Here is a 24388-nt window from a genome sequence, read left to right as displayed (position 1 = left end):
TGTAATGAATTTAGTTCTTGCAGGCCGTTTTCTTCGGGGTCGTCTGCCTGGATGATGTGCTGAAAAGAATTAAAAGGAAAAAAGACATCCAGTTCATAACTGCCTTTAGAGACCTGCTTTTCACAACACTGGCTTTTCCTATATCCACAGTAAGTTGCAAAGATGCATCCATAATATAAAATACAGTTATATATGGGCCAACACTTCTCCTGGGTAGCAAGGCTGCCAAGGAGCCCATTAGTGGGAAACCAGAACAACTGCATTTGAACAAATGTCCTATCAGGGGACTGCAAGCATTGCCCAGAGACTGGAGGAACTAGAGCCCAAATTTCTCACTAGCTTTCATAACTTGGTGAAAGTGCCATTGAAAATTCTTATTGCTATCTAAAGGGGCTGTTCAAAGGAACTTTCTCGACCAAAATACAACTAGGAGGACCTTGGTTCCATCAGGATGGTGGGAGTGGAGGCACTGGGGAGGGAGATGACTAACTCTCCCATTTACATCCTATTTCACTTGCTCCAATAAGCATATGTTAATTCTGCAATGGAAAACCATCAAATAAAAATAATTTACATATAGAGAAAGATATAATGAGAAGCTTCAAAGTTGGCACATGGAAAGGACAATTGAAGAGAGAAAGACAGACTGTCTGAAATAACCTGTACAGAACCCACAGTGGGTATTCATTCACTTTGTTGACTGAATGGACATTGGGAAGAGGCAAAAATAGGCAAGGGACCATCAGTTTGTTTGCTGAACCTGTTCACATTTCTATGACACTGTTCATGTTTCCATTCATTAGCTAGAATGGAAACAAATGGAGATCAAGCAGGACCTATAATTAGAAAGACTATCTTCTTCCACCTGTCATTGTCCTACTTGCTATATTATTGACACTTCTAACTGAAAGGCAAAATGAAACTCTCTAAACACTAATGAGCTCTCAGATAACAGAACAAGTACTGGCATTCCTGTTCTACTTGGCAGGACATTTCACCACCCCCAGCCCCCATAAATCCTCTAAAGCCTAAGTTTTTATTAATGATGGAGTCTCTTTTTTTATAGCTTAGAAATTGAGACTATGAAGCTGAAGAAGGTAGGAAGATCAGATTAAAGTTGCTTTTCTTTCTTCATTTCTGCGTTGACTTTGTAACACAGGAGGATAGACACTTTGATAGGTCATCCAAGGTGTAGAAGAGGAGAGGGGTCAACCTAAGTTGTGAGCTATGAAGAAGTCCAACTCCTATTAATAATGCTGGGGGTTGGTCAGTTCTTCTTTCCCAACCTTCCTGCTCCTTTTGCCATGCTTATTTAGTGTGTGGGCAAGGAAAATGTAAGACTGAGGCCACTCATGGTGAAAGCTTAGGAGAGGGAAAAGTCATTGGTTAAAATGAAATGACTTAATGGTTTGCAAACCTTGCTTATCCATACGCTCTTTTGCCTGCCATGATAACAAATAACTGACCTTTAACTTTCCAACACACAGAGGAATCCCCAGAGAGAATAGATATAGCAATTTGGCAATTTTTTTCTGTTTTGCACTCCGATAACGTATATGTAAGATATCTTTAAAACTAGTATCTATTTTTATTTTACCATGCCTCCTTGGTAATTTTAAAAAGCTCTGATTAAAAACAAACCTAGGGTGGTGCGACAGTGACTCAGTGGCAAAATTCTTGCCTGGCATGCCAGAGACCGGGGTTTGATTCCTGGTGCCTGCCCATGCCAAAAAAAAAGAAAAGGAAAGAAAACCTAACGATGCTCTTTTTGTGTTCTGTTTTCCAGTTTGTATTTTTGTCATTCTGGATACTGTTTCTGTATGACCGAGAACTCGTTTACCCTAAGGTTCTGGATGACATCTTTCCAGCATGGCTGAATCATGCAATGGTGAGTGAGGGGGGAAAATAGAGAACACAGTAAGCCAATAGCCTCTGTACCAAAAACTCCAAAGTATTTTATGTTTCCAAACTTCTTCCCAATCCCAACATGCCTTGCACTCCTTCTCCTCCAACCATCACCATTTATTTAAAGAGCACAGTGATGGTATGAAATGAATGAAAACCAGTGCTGTCGTTGTGCAGAGGTGACTGAAAGCAGAGGGGATGCCCAAGCAAGGTTCTTTGCCAAGTTGTTTATGAAGTCACTGAAAAGACATGCAACCGTTAGGGCAGGCAACCTCATGGTGACTGTCATCATGAAAGAGAAGCCGCTTTGGCCAATTACTGATGATGAAATTCCAACCTGGGTGCTAGGTATGGAACAGAGAAAACTTGAGAAAAACTACCCCAACATCTAAAGACTAATTCGCAGCTCTGCAGCAGCATCGTAGCTACCACATCACCAGGACACGAGACATTGCAAGTGCTGTCATTGTTTACGTATTTCCATGGATAAATACCCATTTGGTTTTTAAAATCCATTCTTTCACTTGTGATGGGCTAAGGAGTAAACAGGGCTGCACCAAGATCGTCAAGGTCTCCAAAGGAGGCAAGGGTCTGAGTCAGAGGAGCCACAACCATTAAGTAACTACTCAAAATCCTAGTTCAGCTTCCCAATACTTACAAGTGTGTTTCCATGTTACTCGGGAGCTTATGAGGAGGTGTCAGATTCTGTCACATAGGAAAACCAGAGGCAAAACCACCAGGAAGTAGAATAGCAAAATCCCTCAATTCAGACTCTGTTCTATTTCCAACTCTCCCATTGTCTTAAAATTCATGTGATTGCCAATTTGGAAAAGCAACTCAGTCCCTTAGTACCCCACCCCCTGTCATGAATCCTTCCTTCCTCCCAAAAGCACTTATTTCCAGTTTATGTGGTTAGTGAGGTTTTGATTATTGACTAATTAATATAACCAGGTTCTGATCGAATTTGGAGTTCAGTACTAAAACTATATGTTAAATAAGATTCCCTTCTCAGAAATACCTGTCCTACCATCTTCCCCTTGTTAGAGGATCCTAAACCTTCCTAGTTTATCGTTATCATCACTACAGACACCTGGGTAGAGGATATTCCTGGTTTTTGATAGAACTTTACACTGGATCAAAAATGTTCTTCAGGGATGAGCTCATTTAATTCACAAACCTTCTATACATACTGCTATAATCCTGATTTTTATGAATGAGAGTAAAAAAGCTCAAAGACAGTAAGTGATTTGCCCAGGGCCATGGAACTCCTAAGTGGCATAGCTAGGATTTAAATTTAAGGTCAATTCATACTTTGTTGCCTTTTGATACAGGAAATCCATTACCTGTAGTTTGGTCTGGTTTCATAGTTCACCAGACAAATTAAAAGGATGTCACTTTGCCTGATTAACATAGCAAAGTGAGAATTTTCACTTTAAAAAAAAGTCCAGAAACTGTATGGTAACCAGCCAAAACTTGACTTAAGAAATCGAAGAGGTTTGAAACTACTGGCTGAGCTAAAAATGTTACTAAAATGGAAAGGCACAGTCTTAAAAGTGTCTGTTATTTGCCAAACCTCTATATCACACCTTTTCAAGGTCTTGTGAGCGCATCTGTAATTTTCTTACAACTAAGCTTGCTGCCTCTTTGGGGTCCCATTTTCCACACTGTAGCAAAGTTGGATTTCCTCCAAGTAGCTGTGGTGGTGGCATCCAGCATGTACGACCTTGTTAAAACAGCCATATGGATTTTTTATACTTTTGGTAACACATGGTTAATGTGCATCAGACGTATGTGGTAATCAGCAAGGCAGATATCCTTAAATAGTTTTGTGCTGTCATCACCTGGGGGTTTCTGTTGACCAAGCTCCTTGTCCTTTGGTCAGTCAATTAATCTGAGTCCCTGAGAGAGTCAAAGGAGGTAGGATAATGGCAAAGAGGAGATAAGGTTTGGAAACACAGCATGTCTTGGGTCAAAGAATCCTTTGGGTTGCTATTAATTGAAGAAACTCCCATCAGAACCTTGTCTAGGAAAAACTCACATCAGCAAGACTAGCACTGGGGTTCCCCAGTGTAACCATCCTTGAACATCCATACCTCCTTTTGGTGTTTGCTCCAATCTCCAAGTATCCTCATGACAAGCACTTGTTCCTGTCTCCCTGGTAGTGTCTTTTCCTTTGGACATTTTCTGTCCCCTGTATTAAATCCTCTTGGCTTGCTGCCTAAAGGAATGCTCTCTGCCAAATTCTTAAATATTAGTATGAACTAACATGAAAATGGGTGGTACTGGGCCAATTTGTTAACACTTCCTACATTTTAACAGTGACTTTCAATGACAACCCAAAGGAGCAAATACACTGCTGGGAGACTGCCACTGTGGCAGCCAGAGGAAGGATGAGGGGCAATCAAGCTTGATATTTGGTACCAGTTGCTTCAGTGTGGGGCTGGCCCTACTTTCAAAGGAAATCATTCTCTGTCCCTCCTTTTTCCCTTTCCACAATATAAGAGTTATCGCCGTACATCGCCAGCATCATGCTTTCCTGAAAGGTTCTTTCATTTTACAACAGCCCTTATGCTTGCAATTCTAGCCTGAGCTTGGAAATATTTTTCCTGTTGCCATTTGTTATGTTGCCCTAGGTTTTATGACTAGTATCTGTCAAAGTAAGAAATGCCACTCTCGCCTTTTGACAGTGTGGTTCCAGGATCTTCATGACTAATTGCATGTCTTTGGAATCCTCCCAACCCAGCCCTTCTAGGTCATGGAAATGTGTCATTACAGTAGGACCATTCCAAGCTGACTGTTGTCTCTAAATGACATTTTCCTACTCTTGTTAGGTATTTAAACCCAATAGTAATGCCCGTGCCAATGAAATACATGCCTCAATCATGAACCAGCCAGCTTTGCTGGTGACCTAAGATGTGCCGTTTCTGTCTAATCGCCTTATTTAAAGTAGATCAACGTCAGTGTTTTATTGCTAAGCAGTCCTCCAGTCTTCTTGAAAGAAGGGAAAGTACAGCAAAGGTTTCCTCCAGGTGTTGCTAGGAAAACATTAACTCCTCAGGTCTTATCTGAATGACTGCTAAAGATAGAACCAGAGTAGACAGATTTAAATAGAAGTAAGAGAACTCTCAGTAACTGAGAAAATTATCAGATCATAACCTGAGGGAGCTGTGGAATTTATTTCCCTGGGAATCAACCTAAATTGTTCAGGTTGCCATGAAGGAGAGGTGAAATGGTTCAGAGAACTCCCTTAGAGCCCCCTCCATGATAAAAAATAATCCATAACTATTGAGAATGTGTGTGCAAATACTTTATAAACTGTCGATTATATAAACGTGTTATCATGTAGACATGTAAGAATTCCTAGTCAGGATCTATCCATATCCCATTCTCAATCCATGAGAATAGAGTTTTAAACTAAAAAGACTTCATGCATATTAATAGGGATTTCAAAACAATATGCTATTTAGAGGCAGGCCTTACCTTGCTCTCTTTACTTTAGAGGTAGTACCTGATACAGCTTCATAGTTGTCATTTATTCACTCAAAAAATAATTAGTAAGCACCTACTATGTATGAAATGCTGCAATTGATACTTGACAAGGGTTTTGATTTCTAGCATCCTTAGAGCTGGATGAGACTAATATGCTCACACAAAGTTGAAATGATAAAATAGTTGCTAATTACTAATACAAAACATTGATTTGGTGGGGACATGCAGTGGAAAATGACTATTACTAAATGGTTGGTGTGGATATAGGGGGTTCTCTGCCCCATGTGTCTTAGCCTGGATGTGACTAACAGAGGAGGCATGGCTGGATGAGCTGAAAAACCTTTCCCAAGGACATGCAGGGTGTCAAAATGCCAAGGGAGTGAAACTCTAAGCCTCCTAGTTTCTTTCTCAGTGAGAGCATGACGCTGTTGTCAATCATTAAGACTCAGGCCCAATCTCAGATTTTCTCTTTCACTCAGAAGATTGGTATTCTAGTCTGCTAGCTGCTGAAATGCAACACACCAGAGACAGATTGGCTTCTAATAAAAGGGGATTTATTTCGTTAGTTATTCAGAGGAAAGGCAGCTAACTTTTAACTGAGGTTCTTTCTTACGTGGGAAGGCACAGGGCGATCTCTGCTGGCCTTCCTTCTCCCCAGGCCTCTGGGTTCCAACAACTTCCCCGGGGTGATTCCTTTGTACATCTCCAAAGGCCTGAGTGCTGAGATGAGGTATGCTGAGCTGCTCGGCCTGTGCTATGTTGAGCTCTCTCATTTGAGCACCAGCCAATTAAGTCGAACATCATTCATTGCAGCAGGCACGCCTCCTAGCCGACTGCAGATGTAATCAACAACAGATGAGGTTCACGTACTTTTGGCTCATGTCCACAGCAGTAGAACTAAGCACCTGGCCAAGTTGACACCCAAATCTAACTACCACAATGGGTGTGATGGGAAATTGATGGTCTTACTAAATAGAAGTAGGTGCCTCCTGAAGAGTGAGGAAGGTTAAGTGTGGGCACACAGGCCATCCTTCTTCCCAAACATCACTAACTCCTACCCCATCCCTCCCTCATCCCCTGCCCTCACCCTTGCCCTGTGTCTGGGCAGAGGAGACCCAAGATAAATAACCTTCTAGACAGCTCATTAGTTTTCAACCTGTAGGGAAGAGACCACTATGCAAATGTGATAAAAGCTGTGGACACTTTCTGAAGGAAAATGTGAATGCCTGAAAAATTTTGTTTACAATTTTAGGAGGTTTGTGGATCCTCAATTCCATTTATGGGCCTCAAATTAAGAATTCCACTGAGCATTGACTTGAAAACTTCGAAGTCACTTTCAAAGCTGAGGTCAAATAAAAATCACAAATTCAAGAATTCCTCATTTTTTAAAACTCACCATTATATGCTTATCACTGTTTAAATCTCTATGGAATGACAAAAGAAATATGAGATATGGGCCTTAATCTTAGGAAGTTTAAAGTATAGAAAATATCTCCATTTTATGCATACATATTTACTGTATTTATATAACGTGTATTATGTATAATTTAGCTGAGGTATATAATAATAAGCAAAGAATTTGACTGTAGTATAGGAAGTGCTAACAAGCATTTTTTGAGTACCTACTATGTACCAGGCCTCTTTTAGTTGCTGAGGATGCAACAAAAAAAAACAAAACCATCAAAAAACCTGTCCTTGGGTGGGCCGCGGTGGCTCAGCGGGCAAAGTGCTTGCCTGCTATGCCGGAGGACCTCGGTTCGATTCCCGGCCCCAGCCCATGTAACAAAAACGGAGAAACAGAATACAATAAAACAAGAAAATGTTTAAAAATGTTTCCCTTTCTTCCTTCCTTCCTTCCTTCTATCCTTCCTTCCTTCTCTCTGTCTTTAAAAAAAAAAAAAAAAAAAAAAAACCTGTCCTTGTGGAGCATGTATATATCCCAGGGGGGAAGACAAACAATAAACAAGTATACAGTAAGTACATAAAATAATGCTAGGTAGTGAGACATGCCAAAGCTAAAAGTAAAATACGTGTGTGTGTGTGTGTGTGTGTGTGTGTGTGTGTGTGTGTGTTAATAGGTTTAATAAAATGTAAGAGAGTTAGGGTGGTCAGGGAATGCTGATGTTTCAACAGAAATTTGGATAAGGGGAGAGAGACAACCATGGAAAGACCTGGCAGAAAGATGAGTCAAGCCGGGAGAACAAGTACATAGACCCTGAGGGGAAAATAAACTTGGTACATTTAGGAATCAGTCAGTAGGCTGGAGTGGCAGGTTCAGAGACAGTAAAGGGGAAAGTGTTAGGGATCAAGGCAGCATCTGATTATGCAGGCAGGGCCTGCATGATTTGTAAGGAATTTGGATTTTATTCTCAGTATGAAAAGGATAGGGAGACCATCCCAAGACACATATACTTCAATATATATATATGTATTTTTTCCTTAACATGTCTGTTGCTTTACAAAACTATCTCTCTGTCTGTAATCATCATCTATCACCTATGTCTGTCTGTTTATCTAATCTCTCTACGTTTGCTTGCTTTTTAAAAATATTCCACTCACTACAGTGTAGACAATAGACTCTTAGGGTGGGCACAAGTGAAAATGGGATGGGGAGGGGAGAAGCAAAGACCAGTTAGGAAATTACTGCGAAGTTTGACAGGACCTGATGGAAGCTTGGGCTGGGCTGGAGGCAGGGGGTTGATGGGAAGATAGGTCTTGAATGTAGAACCATAGCATTCACTGAATTGTGGTAAAAAGAGAGGAGATGAGATTTTTAGCCTTAGCAAGCAGCATGTAGGGAGGTACATAGGTGGTGGAGGAGGAAATCAATTGTTCTGTCTGGTCTGGATATTTTAAGTTGGAGATGCCTATGAGGCAATGAAGTGAAGATGTAGCACATTTCAGCCTAAGGGCTGTTGACATAAATTGGGTTGCCTACAACTTAAAGATTGGTTTTATAGTTAAACTGAAAGCTATTGTCTAAGGAGTAGGTATGGTTAGAGAAGATATCCCACCCAACTTTCAATAGTTGGGAAGAGGAGCAAGGAGGCTTCAACAAAGGTGACTGAGAAGAAGTTGCCAATGAACTACAAGGAAAACCAGAGCAGTTAAGTTTCTTGGAAGTTAAGTATAAAAATGTTTCAAGAAAGAGGAAGTATTTTATTTCAAAAGCTGCTGAGACACCAAGTCAAATGACAGTGTAAGATAACCTGAGTAAGAATTTTCCACTGGATTTGGCAATATTGAACTTATTGGGGAACTGTGTGAGAGTGGTTTTGATGGAGTGGTGGAGAGGTAGAGCCTCAGTAATACTGTATGTATTAGTTTCCTGTTGCCACTGTGACAAATTACAACAAATGTAAGTGGCTTAAAAAACATGAGTTTATTATCTTACAATTCTGGAGGTGAGAAGTTCAAAACAGGTCTTTTAGGCTAAAATCAAGGTATCAGCAGAGCTGTGTTCCTTCTGGAGTCTCTAGAAAAAAATCTAATTCCTTGCCTTTTCCAGCTTCTATAGGCCACCTACATTTGATTCATGGTCCCTTCCTCCATCTTCAAAGTGCATCTCTCCAACCTCTGTTTCCATTATCATATCCTCCTCTCTTTCTCTGCCTCTGTCCTTATATAATCTTTTTATTCTGCTTATGTTCCTGTTATCACATCACCTTCTCTGACTCTGACCTTTCTACCTCTGTCTTGTAAGTGACTCTTGTGAATGTGTGGGGCCCAGCCAGATTATCCAGGATAATCAGCTCATTTCAATATCTTTAACTTAATCACACCCACAAAATCTCTTCTGCCAGAGGAGGAAACATTAAAAGATTCTTGGGATTAGGACATGGATGTCTTTGGGGGTCACATCACTGTTTACCCTATCACACTATATCATTATAAGATTATCTAATGCAACCCTAGGTCTGTACATTTTACCATCACATCTTCCCATAACTTTGGAAAGCTTGCTTAATGCTACAGAAAGCAAAAGCTATTCAGTTTGTTCTACTTTATAAAAGTGGTAGGTAAGTTATTTAACCTGCTACAATAATGGCTTGCATTCTCAGTATGATCATCATTATTCACAGATTCTGTATTTGTGAATTCACCGACTAAAATTTATTTGGAACCCCCAAATCTATACTCATGGCACTTGTACTGTCATTCACAGAAAAATTTGAGTCCCCGTATGGACATGTTCCCAGCTGAGGCTGAGCATGGACATGTTCCCAGCTGAGGTTGAGCAAGGTGTTGCTCTGCCTCCTGGTTGTCAGCTCTCATCCTGTAAACAAGTGTCCTTTCTGTGGTATACTTGGTGCTCCGTTTTTCACATTTCTGTGCTTTTTGTTGATGATTTCACTATTTAAAAGGCCCCCCAAAGAAGTGCTACCAACTGTTTCTAGCACAAAAAGGCTGTGCTGTGCCTTATGGAGAAAATATGCATGTTAGATAAACTTCGCTCATGCATGAATTACAGAGCCATTCAAAATTGTGAATTCAATATTAATGAATTAATAATGTACATTAAATAAACACAAATACACATAAAATAAGGTTACATGCCGATCAATTGATGAATATATTATGAATTTAACCCTGTATTTCTCCTAGAAGCCATGGTTCAGTATTCACTAATTCAGTGTTCACAATGACTACAGAGAATAACTACCCCAAATAATGAAAATCGACATTATTTTCTTTTTAAAAAGCTATGTGGTACCCATCAATAGAAAGAAAGGCACTGTATATTTTGGTATTAGTTGGACGATACAAACAAAAGATTTTTGGTAACAGTAGAAAAAGGGAAGATCAAAATGGTGGAAGTCAGAGGGGTTGATAACTAGATCTTGAAGGATATTGATAAGAAGTGAGAATAAGAATGACATAGGGCATTTCCAGACACTGATAATAGCTTAGGCTTTTTTTCAGAGCTTCTACACTCTCTCTTCTACTTCCTCTCTCTGCCCCTGTTCCCTCAAAGAGCATTCTGGCTGAGCTTCAGACTTCCAAAGTGTACAACAAAGAAATAGAAAGTGACTTGACTTGGTATCTCACTAGTGAACAGTAGGCCTCCCTTTGTAAAAGTTGTTTAATAGGAGTTACTAAGAGAACCCAATCTTACTATCTGCCAAAATATGAAGATCTTCCTTCCCCCTTACTGTCCTAAAGAAGATCAGCTTCAATTTTTGGCTTAAAACATGAGCAGAGGAAGGATATCAGGAGAGATGCAAGAGAATTAAGGTTTTATAAGACATAGGGAGAGCATGCCTTTTATGCCATCACAGAACAGGCTGGTATGTGAATGGATTTGACCAGATGTGACTCTTCCTTGCTAGAATTAAAAGACTCACACAGATCTTCCACGCTCCACCCTGAGGGACTTTATGTGGGTATTAAAAAGCTGCTCTCTTGAGAGTCAGTAGAGAAAACCTGGAGGCTATGGGGCTTTTATGTAGCTTCTAAAATGAGGGTTTTACTTTAAAGGAAGCTGCTGCATCTTCAAGCCCAACAAGTCAATCCAACAACCAATGTTCAGTTAACTCCCATAATGTGCTAGGCAAAAACTAGGCATCTGTGCTAGGAGGACATGAATCGAGGTTCACACCATGAAGTTCATAAAAAGTCAAGGAGCAAGCCACGAGGTACCACTAACAAATACACGTACAGGCTAAGCACTGATGAGCACAGTTTTAAAGGGAACAATCACTTCCCATTGGGTGAATGGGGAAGGGTGGGTGAATTAGGTGGAGATTTGGGCTGGGTTTCAAAGGTTGGGTGGAAAAGTCAGCAAGTGATGCCCAAATAGGAGCAAGCATGAGCCAAGGCAGAGAAGTAGCAGGTAGCCATAGCAGGGTATCAGGAGGAAGCGGGTCAGTTTGAAGGGAGACAGAGTGAACGATTGGTGTGGAAAGGTATGTGGCATCAAATGATGGAGGGTCTGAATGCTACAAATGGTTCTTATTCTATAGGCAAAAGAGTTCGATGGAAGGTTCTAGAATATGGAATAGTGTCTATTTCGGAATGCTAGTAACTAGAATATAGACTAAAAGATGGGGGAGTTCAGAAAGAGATGCCATCGTGTGTCACTCCCAGTGGGGTGGGTCTTGGACTATTTACATGACTGGTTAGAAAAACCAGTTCTCCCCAAATTTCAGAGTCTACATTTCTTTTCTGGGGTGGTGGGGTGAGGAAATCCTGCTTCAATGGAGACAAAAGGAAAAGAGCAAAAATCTATTTCCAGCATACACTTAAAGTACCCGTTTTGATTCTATTTTTGAATGAACTTAATATTTGCAAATTGTTTATATTTTGTGTTGGCAATGATTTCAGTCAGTGTTAGCCACCATGAAATAGTTGCTAGTCCTTATTCAAATTCCCTTGTGTGGTTTCCTGGAAACATCGACATGAATTGGAATCTGAGAGGTAAAATCATGTCATCTATAAACTGCTCGCCTTGCAGAAGAGGAAACTGAGGTTCAAATAATTATTCTATTTGCCCAACATCGAGAACTGGTTAATGGCAGAGCTGACCATTAAATTATGTTTTCCCCAACATACTTATCTATTCCACACATCTTTTACTTTAGGCAAGTTCAGTCCCAAGGTCAGAAAGAAAACAAGTTTCTTTCCTCCGTAATCCTTATATGAACCCATATTCAGCATTTACTCTCTACAGAATTTTCCTTCACTCCATTGCTTACCTTGTTTTTCATTAAACTTTCTATTTTGAGATCATCGGAGAGCCACATGAAGTTGTAAGAAATAATATATATATATAGAGAGAGCCTGTGTAACCTTACTCAGTTTTTCCACGTGGTAACATCTCTTAATGCATTTTCCTTTCTTTCCTTTCTTTCTATTTTTTTGGCATGGGCAAGCTCCAGGAATTGAACCCAGGTCTCTGGCATGGCAGGCAAGAATTCTGCCACTGAGCCACTGCTGCACAACCCTCTTAATGCATTTTTAATACAGCACTCCTCACAGAACATGTGAAATATTATTGAATTTGAATTCACAACATCAAAAGCAACCACTTCACGTCAAGGCACCCAACTCTATTCCCAATTTTTTGTATCATTAGGTTCTAAATTGTGCTTTGGCCATTTTCTACACGAGACCAGGTCCACATTAGAAACAGAAAACCTGACTGTCAACAATGACCAGAAAGCAGTATTAGGAAATAACTTCTCATGTGACTCCAGGGAGGGGAGAGAGAAACTTGTTCAGCCAAAGAATGGTGGCTTTCACGGTATACTATGGGAAGGCACCCTCTTAGGGACAATGCTGAACTGTGGACTAATGCCACCAAGCAAGAATGGAAACGGATTCATTTGCTACACCCTGCTATTTACTTGGATATTACTTCAGCCTTTATCACTACACTGTTATTTATGGGATGCTCTAAGGTTCTAAAAATACTTTCTAGCCGCTCCTTTATTCATTCCTAACATAAGGTAGGATAGAATCTCCTCCCCCAAATCACCTGGGTAATACTGAGAGGTTAAATGATTGCCTAAAACTCAACAGTGAAATCAGAAGCTAAGCTGGGATTAGAAAGTAAAATTACCTGAATAAAGACACTAAATCCATCTTGCACCTCAGGAAGTCTTAAGGTACACAGAAGAGATTCTGATAATGAACTACCAAAGGATTAGCCGACCCATTTAAATGTTAGATAACTACTACCAAGCAATCGTGATACCTGTTTCTCTGCCTCCTGACAGTGGGAGCCAGCATAGGGAAAGTGTGCTCTTTTTTTTTCTTCTTAATCCCAATTCAGAGAACTTCCCATGTGTCCTGAAAAGAATAGCCTGCTTTTAAAACTCCATTATCCAGAGATTCCCTATTTATCAACAGGCTGCTTTTTATGCACTAGAATACCACCAAAAACAACCTAAATTCTGAATTTCAAGATCAAAGAACTTTAGAGATAAAAAAATATATGTAAGCCAGACACAAAAGGACAGATACTGGATGCTTCCACCTATGCAAATTATATGGAATAAACTATTTATAGAAACAGAAAGTAGATTAGAGGTTACCAGGGGCCAGAGAGAGGAGAGAATAAACAGTTATTGCTTAATAGTGCAGAGAGTCTGTTTTGGGTGATGAAAAAGTTTTAGTAACAGACGGTGGTGATGGTAGCACAACATTGTTAATGTAATTAATGCCATGAAGTGTCCACTTAAACATGATTAAAACTTCAAATTTGATGATATATAAAATTACCACAGTAAAAATTTTCAAGTGTAGATGACTTCTGAGAAGGACTTTGAATAATTGAAATCATCCGGACTCCTTAAGGATTTGCTACTTGGTTTCCCTTTCTGTAAGAAATTCTCATTTCCGTGACTCATTTCTCACTAGCAATGGGAAGAGTGAGTTTATGCTGAAAACAACCAGAATGGAGAAACTCTCAGTTGACAATCCCATATCCCTTTGAAATACCAAGTAAAAACAATGAAAGCATCTAAGTGAATGGAAAGAATTAAAGTCCCATAATCTCAGGTCAGAAATGAAAATACTCAAGAGCAGCCTGTTGGGTGAGTGAGAGAAACTTCTCTGCCAGATTCTAATGGACATCTCCCTTCCTGATTAGATAGCCTGTCCAGGAAAGCCTCAGTCACACTCATAAATTGCTTAATAACCCCACAAGCAGGCACTCTGATAGCTGTGGGATCCTGTCCTTGCCTTGAACAAGGAACTTTTACAGAGTCCCAAATAGCCTTCTCTTCCCTTGGTCTCTTACACTTGTTCTTAATTGGGAATTCCAGTTTGTACAACTCCTCTATCTCTCCCCCACCTCCAGGTCCTTGGATGAATTCATTACCAGCCACAAGAGTACTTCCATAGGGCATTATCAAGTCTTCTTGAAGGTGTGATTCCATTTGCCCACTTATTACATGTCCATCAGAGCAGAGTTCTTAGCTCTCAGATGCTTCAAGATCTTGATTTTCTGAATTCCCAGTCATCCCATCTGCCCTGTCTTTCATCTTCCTCTTCCTGCCTAATGGATGAGTCCATTTATACGTAAGGTCCTTGCTTTGCCAACTCCTTCTTAAATCTCACTATCTCTTCTAGCCTACCACCAACCTCACCTACCCCTAAATTCACCCTCTTCCTATCACCTTCATGTGTTCATTGATTCATCCATTTTCTCTAAAATTTTGCACAAGAGCAAGTCTAAAGAGGATTGAGGAAATGGGGATGAGAAAGAGTTCTTTCTCTAGGGAGCTCATGCTAGAGCTATGTAAGACACTTCCAGTGTCTGTGGAAGTGTGAAAAAAGGTTTGCTCAAACTTAGGATTCTATTTTTAAACTGTGCAGGGGTGCTGAATCTATAGTTGTGCCTTAGATGCCTTTAAAGCGCACTTCATTCAACACGAAAATCTATTGGTGTTGAACTCACTGCTCTCCCCCCCCTATATAGGACATGCCTCCCAGGGGTGTAAATCTCCTTGGCAGCATGAGACAGGACTCCCTGGGATGAGCCGGGACCTGGCATCATGGGATTGAGAAAGACTTCTTGACTGAAAGGGGCAAAAGAGAAATAAGATAAAATAAAGTTTCAGTGGTTGAGAGATTTCAAGAGTTGAGAGGTTATCCTGCAGGTTATTCTTATGCATTATATAGTTATCCCTTTTTGGTTTTTAGAGTATTAAAATAGCTAGAAGGAAGTAAACTGTTGAGCTGTACTCTCAGTGGCCTGGATCCTTGAAGATGGTTGTATAACTATATAGCTTTTACAGTATGACCATGTGATTATGAAAACCTTGTGGCTGATACTCCCTTTATCCAGGGTATGGATAGATGAGTAAAAAAATAAGGACAAAAAATGAAATAAATAATATGGGGGATAAGAGATTAAAAAAAAATTAGGAAGATTGCAATACCAGTGGTTAATGAGAGGTAAGGGTGAGGGATATGGGATGTATGGGATTTTTCTTTCTGTTTCTTTTTCTGGAGGGATGCAAATGTTCTAAAAATGATAATGGTGATCAATACACTGTTATGTGATGATATTGTAAGACACTGATTGTATGCTTTGGATGGACTGTATGGTGCATGAAGATATCTCAATAAAAATAATGGGTGTGTTGGCACACACTCCTTGTATGCACGCAAAGAATTAGCTAATTTTGATCGTGCTAAAATAATGAAGACTTGATGTTTAAGACCAGAATCATAGATCAGGAGCAGGAAAGCATGGCCATTGCTTGAAAATGCTGTTTTTCCTGTTGTCTTAGGACATACGACTCGAATAAACAATGATATGTTATCTCCTTCTTTACTCATTTCATACCTGACAATGAATATTCTCTTATAGCAATGATTGGCAGAGATATTAAAATACTTATCCTATAAAGTAGTATTTAATAAAAAGGTCTTTTGTCTACAGATTTCCCAGGGAGTTTAGTTTAAGGCTTATATGTGGGAACATTTTAATTAATATGCATACTTTTACTGACATATTTAAAAATAATATTTAGCTAACCGAATGTCAGAGTCAGTAGCGGTAAAATATGATAGTCACAGAAATTATAAGCCTGGCTCATATAGGTATTTAAGAAATATTTGTCAAATGCTATTTGACAACTGGAATACTGTTTGCAAGCCCAAGTGGCTTTTGTTGACGCGATGACATTTAGAGAATGATGCAGATAACCCAAAACATCTCCAGGTGCAAGTCATCAGGAAATGAACAATCTGGTGAATCACTGCATCTTCATAAATGTCCTTTCACATCCTAAGTGCCCACTTGGGCTAAAAAGTTGAAAAAAGACACAGTGTTAGGAAGAAAGGCTCTGGAGCTGATTCATAAGTCAGACTGGAGTAAGTGGAAGTAAAATTTCTTGGCTCTATATTTAAGTTGTAAAAAGGACTGAGCTCAGATATTTTCCACAAGTGTATCTGTGATTTCATGAAAAGACTTGACCTACGTACCAGAAAATCTAGATTCTGTTCCTGTTTCTGCCACTGTCTTTCTGCGTCATTTTGGACAAGTTAATAAACCTCTCTGGGGATCCAATTCCTTAAAATGGCAAAACATGTTTACCTTCCTTAATTCTCAGGGATCTCATTAAGAGTAAATAAATGTGTTTACAACATAAAGTGCTGTCAGTGATGCATAATGACCTATGCTGAATTTTCAAGTCAGGATCCCCACGACCCCTTCAACATTCTCTTCTGTGTCATGGGAATAAGTCTGGAAACACAGGTCCCAGAATCCTCTTCTCTATATGTTAGCCCATGAGAGGCATTCTCCTAGAGTCAGCCAGTAAGAGCATGCTCAGAGAGTCAATCAATGAGAGGCATTCTCAGAGAGTCAGCCAATGAGAGGCATGCTCGGAGAGTCAGCCAATGAGAGGCATGATCGGAGAGTCAGCCAATGAGAGGCAGTCTCAGAGAATCAGCCAATGAGAGGCAATCTTAGAGAGTGGAGGTGAAAGAGAAGGAGAAGCCATCATTCTCTAGAGGAAGTCGAGAACAGATATGTGGGCAGGTTGCAGGTAGGAGATTACCAGATCAAAGGTGGCAGTTCCCTAAAATTTATATTCCTCGAAGCTTCTGGGCGAACTTCCATGAATCACTCCCTCCCAGCAGAAGTTTGCTTGACGTTTACTGCCCTGCTCTTTCCAACAGCTGCCTAAACCTTCCTCCTTGGAATTCCTAGCTAGCTTAGCTTCTGTTTTCCTGACTGCTAATATGAACATAAAATTCATGCTTCTTTCCGAATCATGGCCACACCCTTTAAGGTGATACGAAAGGAATGGAAACGTTACCCATTCAAAGGAAGTGGGAGGGCGGGCCTCGGTGGCTCAGCAGACATGGAAATCCGGGTTCAATTCCCCGTACCTGCTCAGGCAAAAAAAAAAAAAGTCAAAGGAAGCAAGATCCTGAGTGACTTCCATTTCTGCTAGTATGGTGGAGCAGTATCCTGAGAAAAATCTTTCATTACAGGATAGCTAAAATGTTGGACAAAGTATTTTTTTTTAAATTTTTTTATTAATCAAGAAAAAGAAAAGAAATTAACACAACATTTAGAAATCATTCCATTCTACAAATGCACTCAGTAATTCTTAGTATCATCACATAGATGTATGATCATCATTTCTTAGTACATTTGCATCGATTTAGGAAAAGAACTAGCAAAACAGCAGAAAAAGATATAGAATGTTAATATAGAGAAGAGAATTAAAATAATAATACTAATAATATATATATATATATATATATATATATAAAGGAAAAAGAAAAAAACAAAAACAAAAGATACAAACAAACAAACAAACAAACAAAAACCATATTTCAGGTGCAGCTTCATTCAGTGTTCCAACCTAGTTACATTACACTTAGGTATTATTGTGCTGTCCATTTTTGAGTTTTTGTATCTAGTCCTGTTGCACAGTCTGTATCCCTTCAGCTCCAATTACCCATTATCTTACCCTGTTTCTAACTCCTGCTGGTCTCTGTTACCAATGATATATTCCAAGCTGATTCTCGAATGTCGGTTCACATCAGTGGGACCTTACAGTATTTGTCCTTTAGTTTTGGGCTAGACTCACTCAGCATAATGTTCTCTAGGTCCATCCATGTTATTACATGCTTCATAAGTTTAGTCTGTCTTAAAGCTGCATAATATTCCATCGTAGGTATATGCCACAGTTTGTTTAGCCACTCGTCTGTTGATGGACATTTTGGCTGTTTCCATCTCTTTGCAATTGTAGATAATGCTGCTATAAACACCGGTGTGCAAATGTCCGTCTGTGTCTTTGCCCTTAAGTCCTTTGAGTAGATACCTAGCAGTGGTATTGCTGGGTCGTAATCCATTCTGCCATTCTATGTCTTTTGATTGGGAAATTCAGTCCATTAACTTTTAGTATTATTACTGTTTGGATAATATTTTCCTCTACCATTTTGGCTTTTGTATTATATATATCATATCTGATTTTCCTTCTTTCTACACTTTACTCCATACCTCTCTCTTCTGTCTTTTCGTATCTGACTCTAGTGCTCCCTTTAGTATTTCTTGCAGAGCTGGTCTCTTGGTCACAAATTCTCTCAGTGACTTTTTGTCTATAAATGTTTTAATTTCTCCTTCATTTTTGAAGGACAATTTTGCTGGATATAGGAGTCTTGGTTGGCAGTTTTTCTCTTTTAGTAATTTAAATATATCATCCCACTGTCTTCTAGCTTCCATGGTTTCTGCTGAGAAATCTACACATAGTCTTATTGGGTTTCCCTTGTATGTTACAGATTGTTTTTCTCTTGCTGCTTTCAAGATCCTCTCTTTCTCTTTGACCTCTGACATTCTAACTAGTAAGTGTCTTGGAGAACGCCTATTTGGGTCTATTCTCTTTGGGGTGCGCTGCACTTCTTGGATCTGTAAATTTAGGTCTTTCATAAGAGTTGGGAAATTTTCAGTGATAATTTCTTCCATTAGTTTTTCTCCTCCTTTTCCCTTCTCTTCTCCTTCTGGGACACCCACAACACGTATATTTGTGCGCTTCATATCGTCATTCAGTTCCCTGATCCCCTGCTCAAGTTTTTCCATTCTTTTCCCTATAGTTTCTGTTTCTTTTTGGAATTCAGATGTTCCATCCTCCAGTTCACTAATTGTAGCTTCTGTCTCTTTAGATCTACCATTGTAGGTATCCATTGTTTTTTCCATTTTTTCTTCTTTGTCCTTCACTCCCATAAGTTCTGTGATTTGTTTTTTCAGATTTTCTATTTCTTCTTTTTGTTCAGCCCATGTCTTCTTCATGTCCTCCCTCAATTTATTGATTTGGTTTTTGAAGAGTTTTTCCTTTTCTGTTCGTATATTCAGCATTAGTTGTCTCAGCTCCTGTATCTCATTTGAACTATTGGTTTGTTCCTTTGACTGGGCCATATCTTCAATTTCCCGAGCGTCATCCATTATTTTCTGCTGGTGTCTGGGCATTTGATCAGATTTCCCTGGGTGTGGGACCCAGCTGGTTGAAAGCTTTTTCTGTGAAATCTCTGGGCTCTGTTTTTCTTTTCCTGCCCAGTAGGTGGTGCTCGTGGCGCTCGTCTGTCTGCACGGCAGTCGGCCCGGGAAACCGCGCGTGGAGGCGGGGGTCGCTGGCCGCCGCGGCTTGGGAGAGTGCCGGTCCTAATTGCCCAGCTGGCCCCAAATGCCAAGCGTGACGGGAGGGCCCCGCTATCCAACGTTCCCAGTCAGACCGGGGAGCCACGTGCGTGGAGGGGACCCCAGTTGCCAGCCGCCCGGCCGGGAAAACGCGCGCCCCTCGGGTATCTCACCGCAGCGGATTCTCCCTGCCCGTTCAGCTGTTCCAGAATGGGGTACGCTGTCTTTTTGGTCTCTGTCGTGACTCCGGGAGCTGTTACGTATTGTTTCTGTTTCTTTAGTTGCTTTTCTGGAGGAGGAACTAAGACCCGCGCGTTTTACTAAGCCACCATCTTCTCCGGCAGTCCCACAAAGTATTTTTTTAATCTTTTAAAATTGTTGGCTTACTGGCAGGAGAGTAAAGGAAATTCCCCAGAGACAGGATAGGTGATGACAGAGAGAGTGGGGTACAGGCAGTAGTCGAAGAGATAATGACTAGTTATTTAGCAGAATTTATGAAAAATTAATCTTCAGATTCAAGAAGCACAAAAAAATTCACATAGGTTAAAACGGGAACAAACAAAACACAGTCTTAATCTAGCCACATAGTAGTGACACTGAAGAATACTTTAGACAAAAAGAAGAAAAAGTGGCCATTGCAAAATCTATGAAAAAGTAGACGTTTTCAGACATGCTAAGATAGACTTTACCACCCACAGACCCTCACTAAAGAAAAGGATACACCTTGGGAAAAAAGAAAATGATCTCAGATGGGACATCTGAAATGCCAAACACCATGGCAAATGATTTGTCTAATTCATGGTAATTTAAAAAAAAAAAAAAGAATGAACTAAAATACAGGCCTAAAAATGTCAGCAGGGGGAGGGGTGACTGCAATTAGGCATTACAAACCTCTTGGATGGTTGGGCAGAGGGGCTACAGAAAATGACTTACAGTAGTCATTAGCAAGTTAAATAAGCAGGTCATAAATTCCAAAATACCAACAAATTAATAGAAATGGAGTGGATCACTTCCAAACCTGTAGAAGAGGAAGAACTGAATAGACAGAGGAGAGAACTTAGGAGAATTAGAACCCATGGTCAAATGCTCTTCTGAAGCCACGTGAGGTCTATAGAAAGGGACGGGATGTGGACCAAGCCTGGTGTAAGGGAGGTACCAATGAATTAATATGAGAAATGGCTTTTATTATAAAAACACTTTTGTTACAGGTTCCCCCCAGCCCCCGCCCTGAAGCATTCCTACTCCGAACTCTGAATTCCGTGAATTGATAATTCTAGTCAATAATGGAGTGAGACTTGGAGAGGGCACTATGGGAAGGTCAGAACCTACTTGGTAGGAAATTGCAGTTTCTAAAATACTTGTTTTAATGGTGTATGCATAAGCAAAGAAAGAGACTTAATGATTAAGTAATCAATTTTGTTCATCCTTTTATTAGGGACAGCAGCCTTCTTGCCTAAGGCTTATTCCACAGGCTGCTGCTTAACAATACCTAAATTGTGATTTTAGAGAAATTTGGTGGAGTTTTCTCCTTTCTGATCCTAGCATCTGTCTCTGGACCAGAAGCCTTCAGGGTTTCTGGCAATTAAGGAAAGGCCCTTGATCATAATGTGATCACTGGAGGTGATCAAATTGCATGCCTTCCTTTCTACGCAATGTCATAATTAAGCATAAGTTTGCATTTCTTTATATTCTGGTGCATGCTGTTTATTTAGTTTGTAGATAATTAAAGTTTCAGGGTTGGGTTTTAATGCCTCCAGGATGGCTTGATTTACTTTCCCGTTGATATCAGCTGGGGGTTTTGCCCACAAAGTTGTAAGACAGACCCACGCCGCCTCATGAGGAAGATGCCTGTCTTGTTAATTAGGATTTCCCCCACTGAGAGATTTAATCAGAACTCAAACTTTCAGGTCTCCCTCTTGCCTCCACTAGCTGCCAATTTAGATGCTGCCTTGTTCCATTTTCCCAATCTCTTCTACTCTTACAGATTGGATTGGGCCATCTGTAGCCTAAGGCTTTGCTAAGTAAGGCTTGACCACTTTTCTGAGTCCTTTTCTTTGTGGTCTGGTCTTTGGAACTGACAACTCTAACTATGAGAAGGTGAAAGTAAAGCCATGGAAAAGAACATCCCTTCTTCCTACCCTGGAGCAGAGGAGGCCCTCAAGTCATAACCTCATTGTCTTGAGTCCCTTTCTGATTCTCACCAGGACTTTTTCAGGAGGAGAGGTTGACTTATTAGAAGTTTCCTTCAATACACATACCACTATTTAAGTCACATGGGAAATAAACAGAATAGAAAAGAGCCAAAGAGCCCCACACTGTACAAATTAAATGTACTGACTCTGCTCATTCCTCTAATCCTGGTTACCAGCTATCTACACATTGTCAAATCGAGGGTTCTTATTTTTGGCCCCATCTTACTCGCCTCTCAGCAGGATTCAGCATCATGGACTTCTTCCTTCTTGAAGCTCTGCTTTCTTGGCTTCTTTGATACTACATTCCCTGTGTTTTCTTCCTACCTCCATCTCTGGTGTTCTCTAACTGGTCTCTAAATAATAGGGTTCTTCTGCCGTTGGCCTGGGCCCCTCTTCTTTGCCAGTACTCACTCCCCAGTGACTCACACCCATTCTATTCCAGTGTTGAGTTTCCAGCTCAGATCACCTTCCTCAATTCCAGATTCGCACAGCTGACTACCAACCTGACATTGTCTTAGGCCGTGTTATTGACATCTGAGTTAACATGTCCAGAACTGGACATGTTATGCTATCACTGCCATACCTATCCTGGGCTCCTCTATCCCAGGAAATGGAACCACCATCCTCCGAATGACTCAAGCCAGGAACCTGAATTGACTTTGCCAAGTCTGTCCAACCAATCCTCATATCCAATCCATTAGCAAATCTTGTCCCTCCTATCTCCAAAGTATGTAACAAATCTCTTTACTTCTTTCAATCTCCACTGCCAACATCTTCACACATATCGAACAACATCTTGGAACTGGTCTGTTCTGCTTCCATCCTTAATGTTTTCCATACAGCCACAAACTAGACTGGAAAATATCATCCCCCTTCTTAATAGTCTTCACTGGCTTCCCATTGCACTTAGAATAAAACTCAACCTTCTTTCTATGACCAAAAGTCCTGATAAAACCCAGCTTCTGCTGACTGGTACAGACTCGGTTCAGGCCTCCCTCCTTCTGGTTCATTGTGTTCCAGCTGTTCTGGCCTTTCTGTTCCTGCAGCCCTTGGAGCTCTTTCCCACCCAGGAGCTTTCACGTGCTGCACCTTCCTTGCCTCGATTGTTCTGCATCTGCTGTTCCTTATCCTTTAGGATGCATCTTAAATATCATCACTTTACCTGAATGGCCTTTCCCAGTGACCTTACATAGACTGTATCGCTCCATTCCTATCCTATCCTGATGCATGGATTCATGTTTGTTTCCCTCCTAACACATAGCACCATTGGTATCTATGTCTTTTATTTGCTCATAGACAATCTCACCCATTAGATTGTAAATTCTCTTAAGAGTAGGAACTATAATTGTTTGCCATTTAGTCACCAGCTCCTCATACAGTGCTTGGCATGAAGTGTAGGTACCTAATAAAAATTTGTCACAGAAAGAATGAATGAAAACGTCCTCCCTTATTCTGGCAACTTCACTGTATACTTGACTGACCCTCAGAGAAAACCTGACTTTGCCCCATTGAGTTACATGATCTTGGGCAGATCACTTAATCTTTTGGGGCCTCTGCTTTGACTGCTTTGCTGCATCAAGAAGGGTAGTATGAAAATGCTGTGGACATTGTAAATTATGAAGCATGAACTGGTTGTAATAATAATTTCCAGTTAAGTGCGTCTTTAAGAATTAGGATTGGCCAAGCAGATTGTAAGAATGGCAAAGGACAGGGGTAGGAGAACTCTGAGGAGTCTCCCACTCCCAGGCAAATAGCATGGCCTCCCATGGCCTCCCACTTGGAAAATTCTTTACTAATGAACACTTCAAGTGTTGGTGGAGAATCTGGCCTCTTCAGGTTGTCTTTCTCACTTCCAAGGAGCCAAAAGCAGGTTGAATATCCATTACTATGTATATGTGAAAAGTGAATCCACAAATGTGGAGCACTACAAATAGAACTAGAACAAGCTCTTTGGTGGCTCTCATGAAACCTGAGGTGTTAGCAGTTTAATAATAATCAATGATCTAATTTTGAGAGTAGAAAAAGAAAAATACACCTCATAAAGACTGAGGAGATACCAACATTTCACTTCCTATTAAAGAAAATGATTTTACCAGTAAAAAAAAAATCAAATTTGAAAGCACTTGAAAAAAAATTTTTTTTTCTGAGTTTGGAAACCAAAAAGTGATGATCTTTTCTGAGGAATATTCTGGAGAGCTCTTTTAGTATGAACTGGTTAGGAATAAAAGCCTGAGTATTTTTGGCATCTGTTTCTAAACACAACTAGGAGCTCATAGAAGCCCCACATTTTATTATTTTTTGGTGTGAAGGAATTTTGTGACCTTCTGAGAAATTTTGTTTCTGTTTTTCCTAAGAAGACCATTATAAGGAAGTGGGCCAAATTTGGCGATGGGAGGTTTGACTCAAGGCTCCAGGTTTGTGTACCCTGAACTCTACAGGGTTCTGAGCAAGCTGATATGTCATCAATTTATCCAGCATATTGGTTCCCCAGTTCTACACTTGCAGGCTTGTTGAGATTTCCATGACCCACTCAGGGTTTGGTGAACAGATGGCAGTGGAGACATCTGTGGGTTAACTTGTCCCCAACTCTCGGTGTGCACAGGGCTCAAGCCTACACATACTGTGAACAGGAGGTTGAAGCCCAAAGGTCCAGAGGACTGGACAATGAGTATAGGACACATCTGGAAGGGAGTGATTT

At 40.3% G+C, this 24388-nt stretch overlaps 1 protein-coding gene across 5 annotated transcripts in view; it reads left to right on the top strand.

Annotated features, from left to right (window-relative positions):
- Nucleotides 1–24388, top strand: part of ADTRP (androgen dependent TFPI regulating protein) — a 94389-nt gene that overhangs the window by 36749 nt on the left and 33252 nt on the right. For all 5 annotated transcript variants that reach the window (XM_077143686.1, XM_077143685.1, XM_077143687.1 and 2 more), the window contains 2 exons: nucleotides 15–149; nucleotides 1787–1888. In XM_077143686.1, the coding sequence (XP_076999801.1) occupies nucleotides 15–149; nucleotides 1787–1888 (237 nt within the window). The remainder of the gene's footprint in view (nucleotides 1–14; nucleotides 150–1786; nucleotides 1889–24388) is intronic.

Source organism: Tamandua tetradactyla, chromosome 25, assembly GCF_023851605.1.
Source record: "Tamandua tetradactyla isolate mTamTet1 chromosome 25, mTamTet1.pri, whole genome shotgun sequence".
Lineage (NCBI taxonomy): Eukaryota > Metazoa > Chordata > Mammalia > Pilosa > Myrmecophagidae > Tamandua > Tamandua tetradactyla.
Note: the sequence above shows the minus strand (reverse complement) of the source record. Positions and strands in the feature narration are given on the sequence as shown.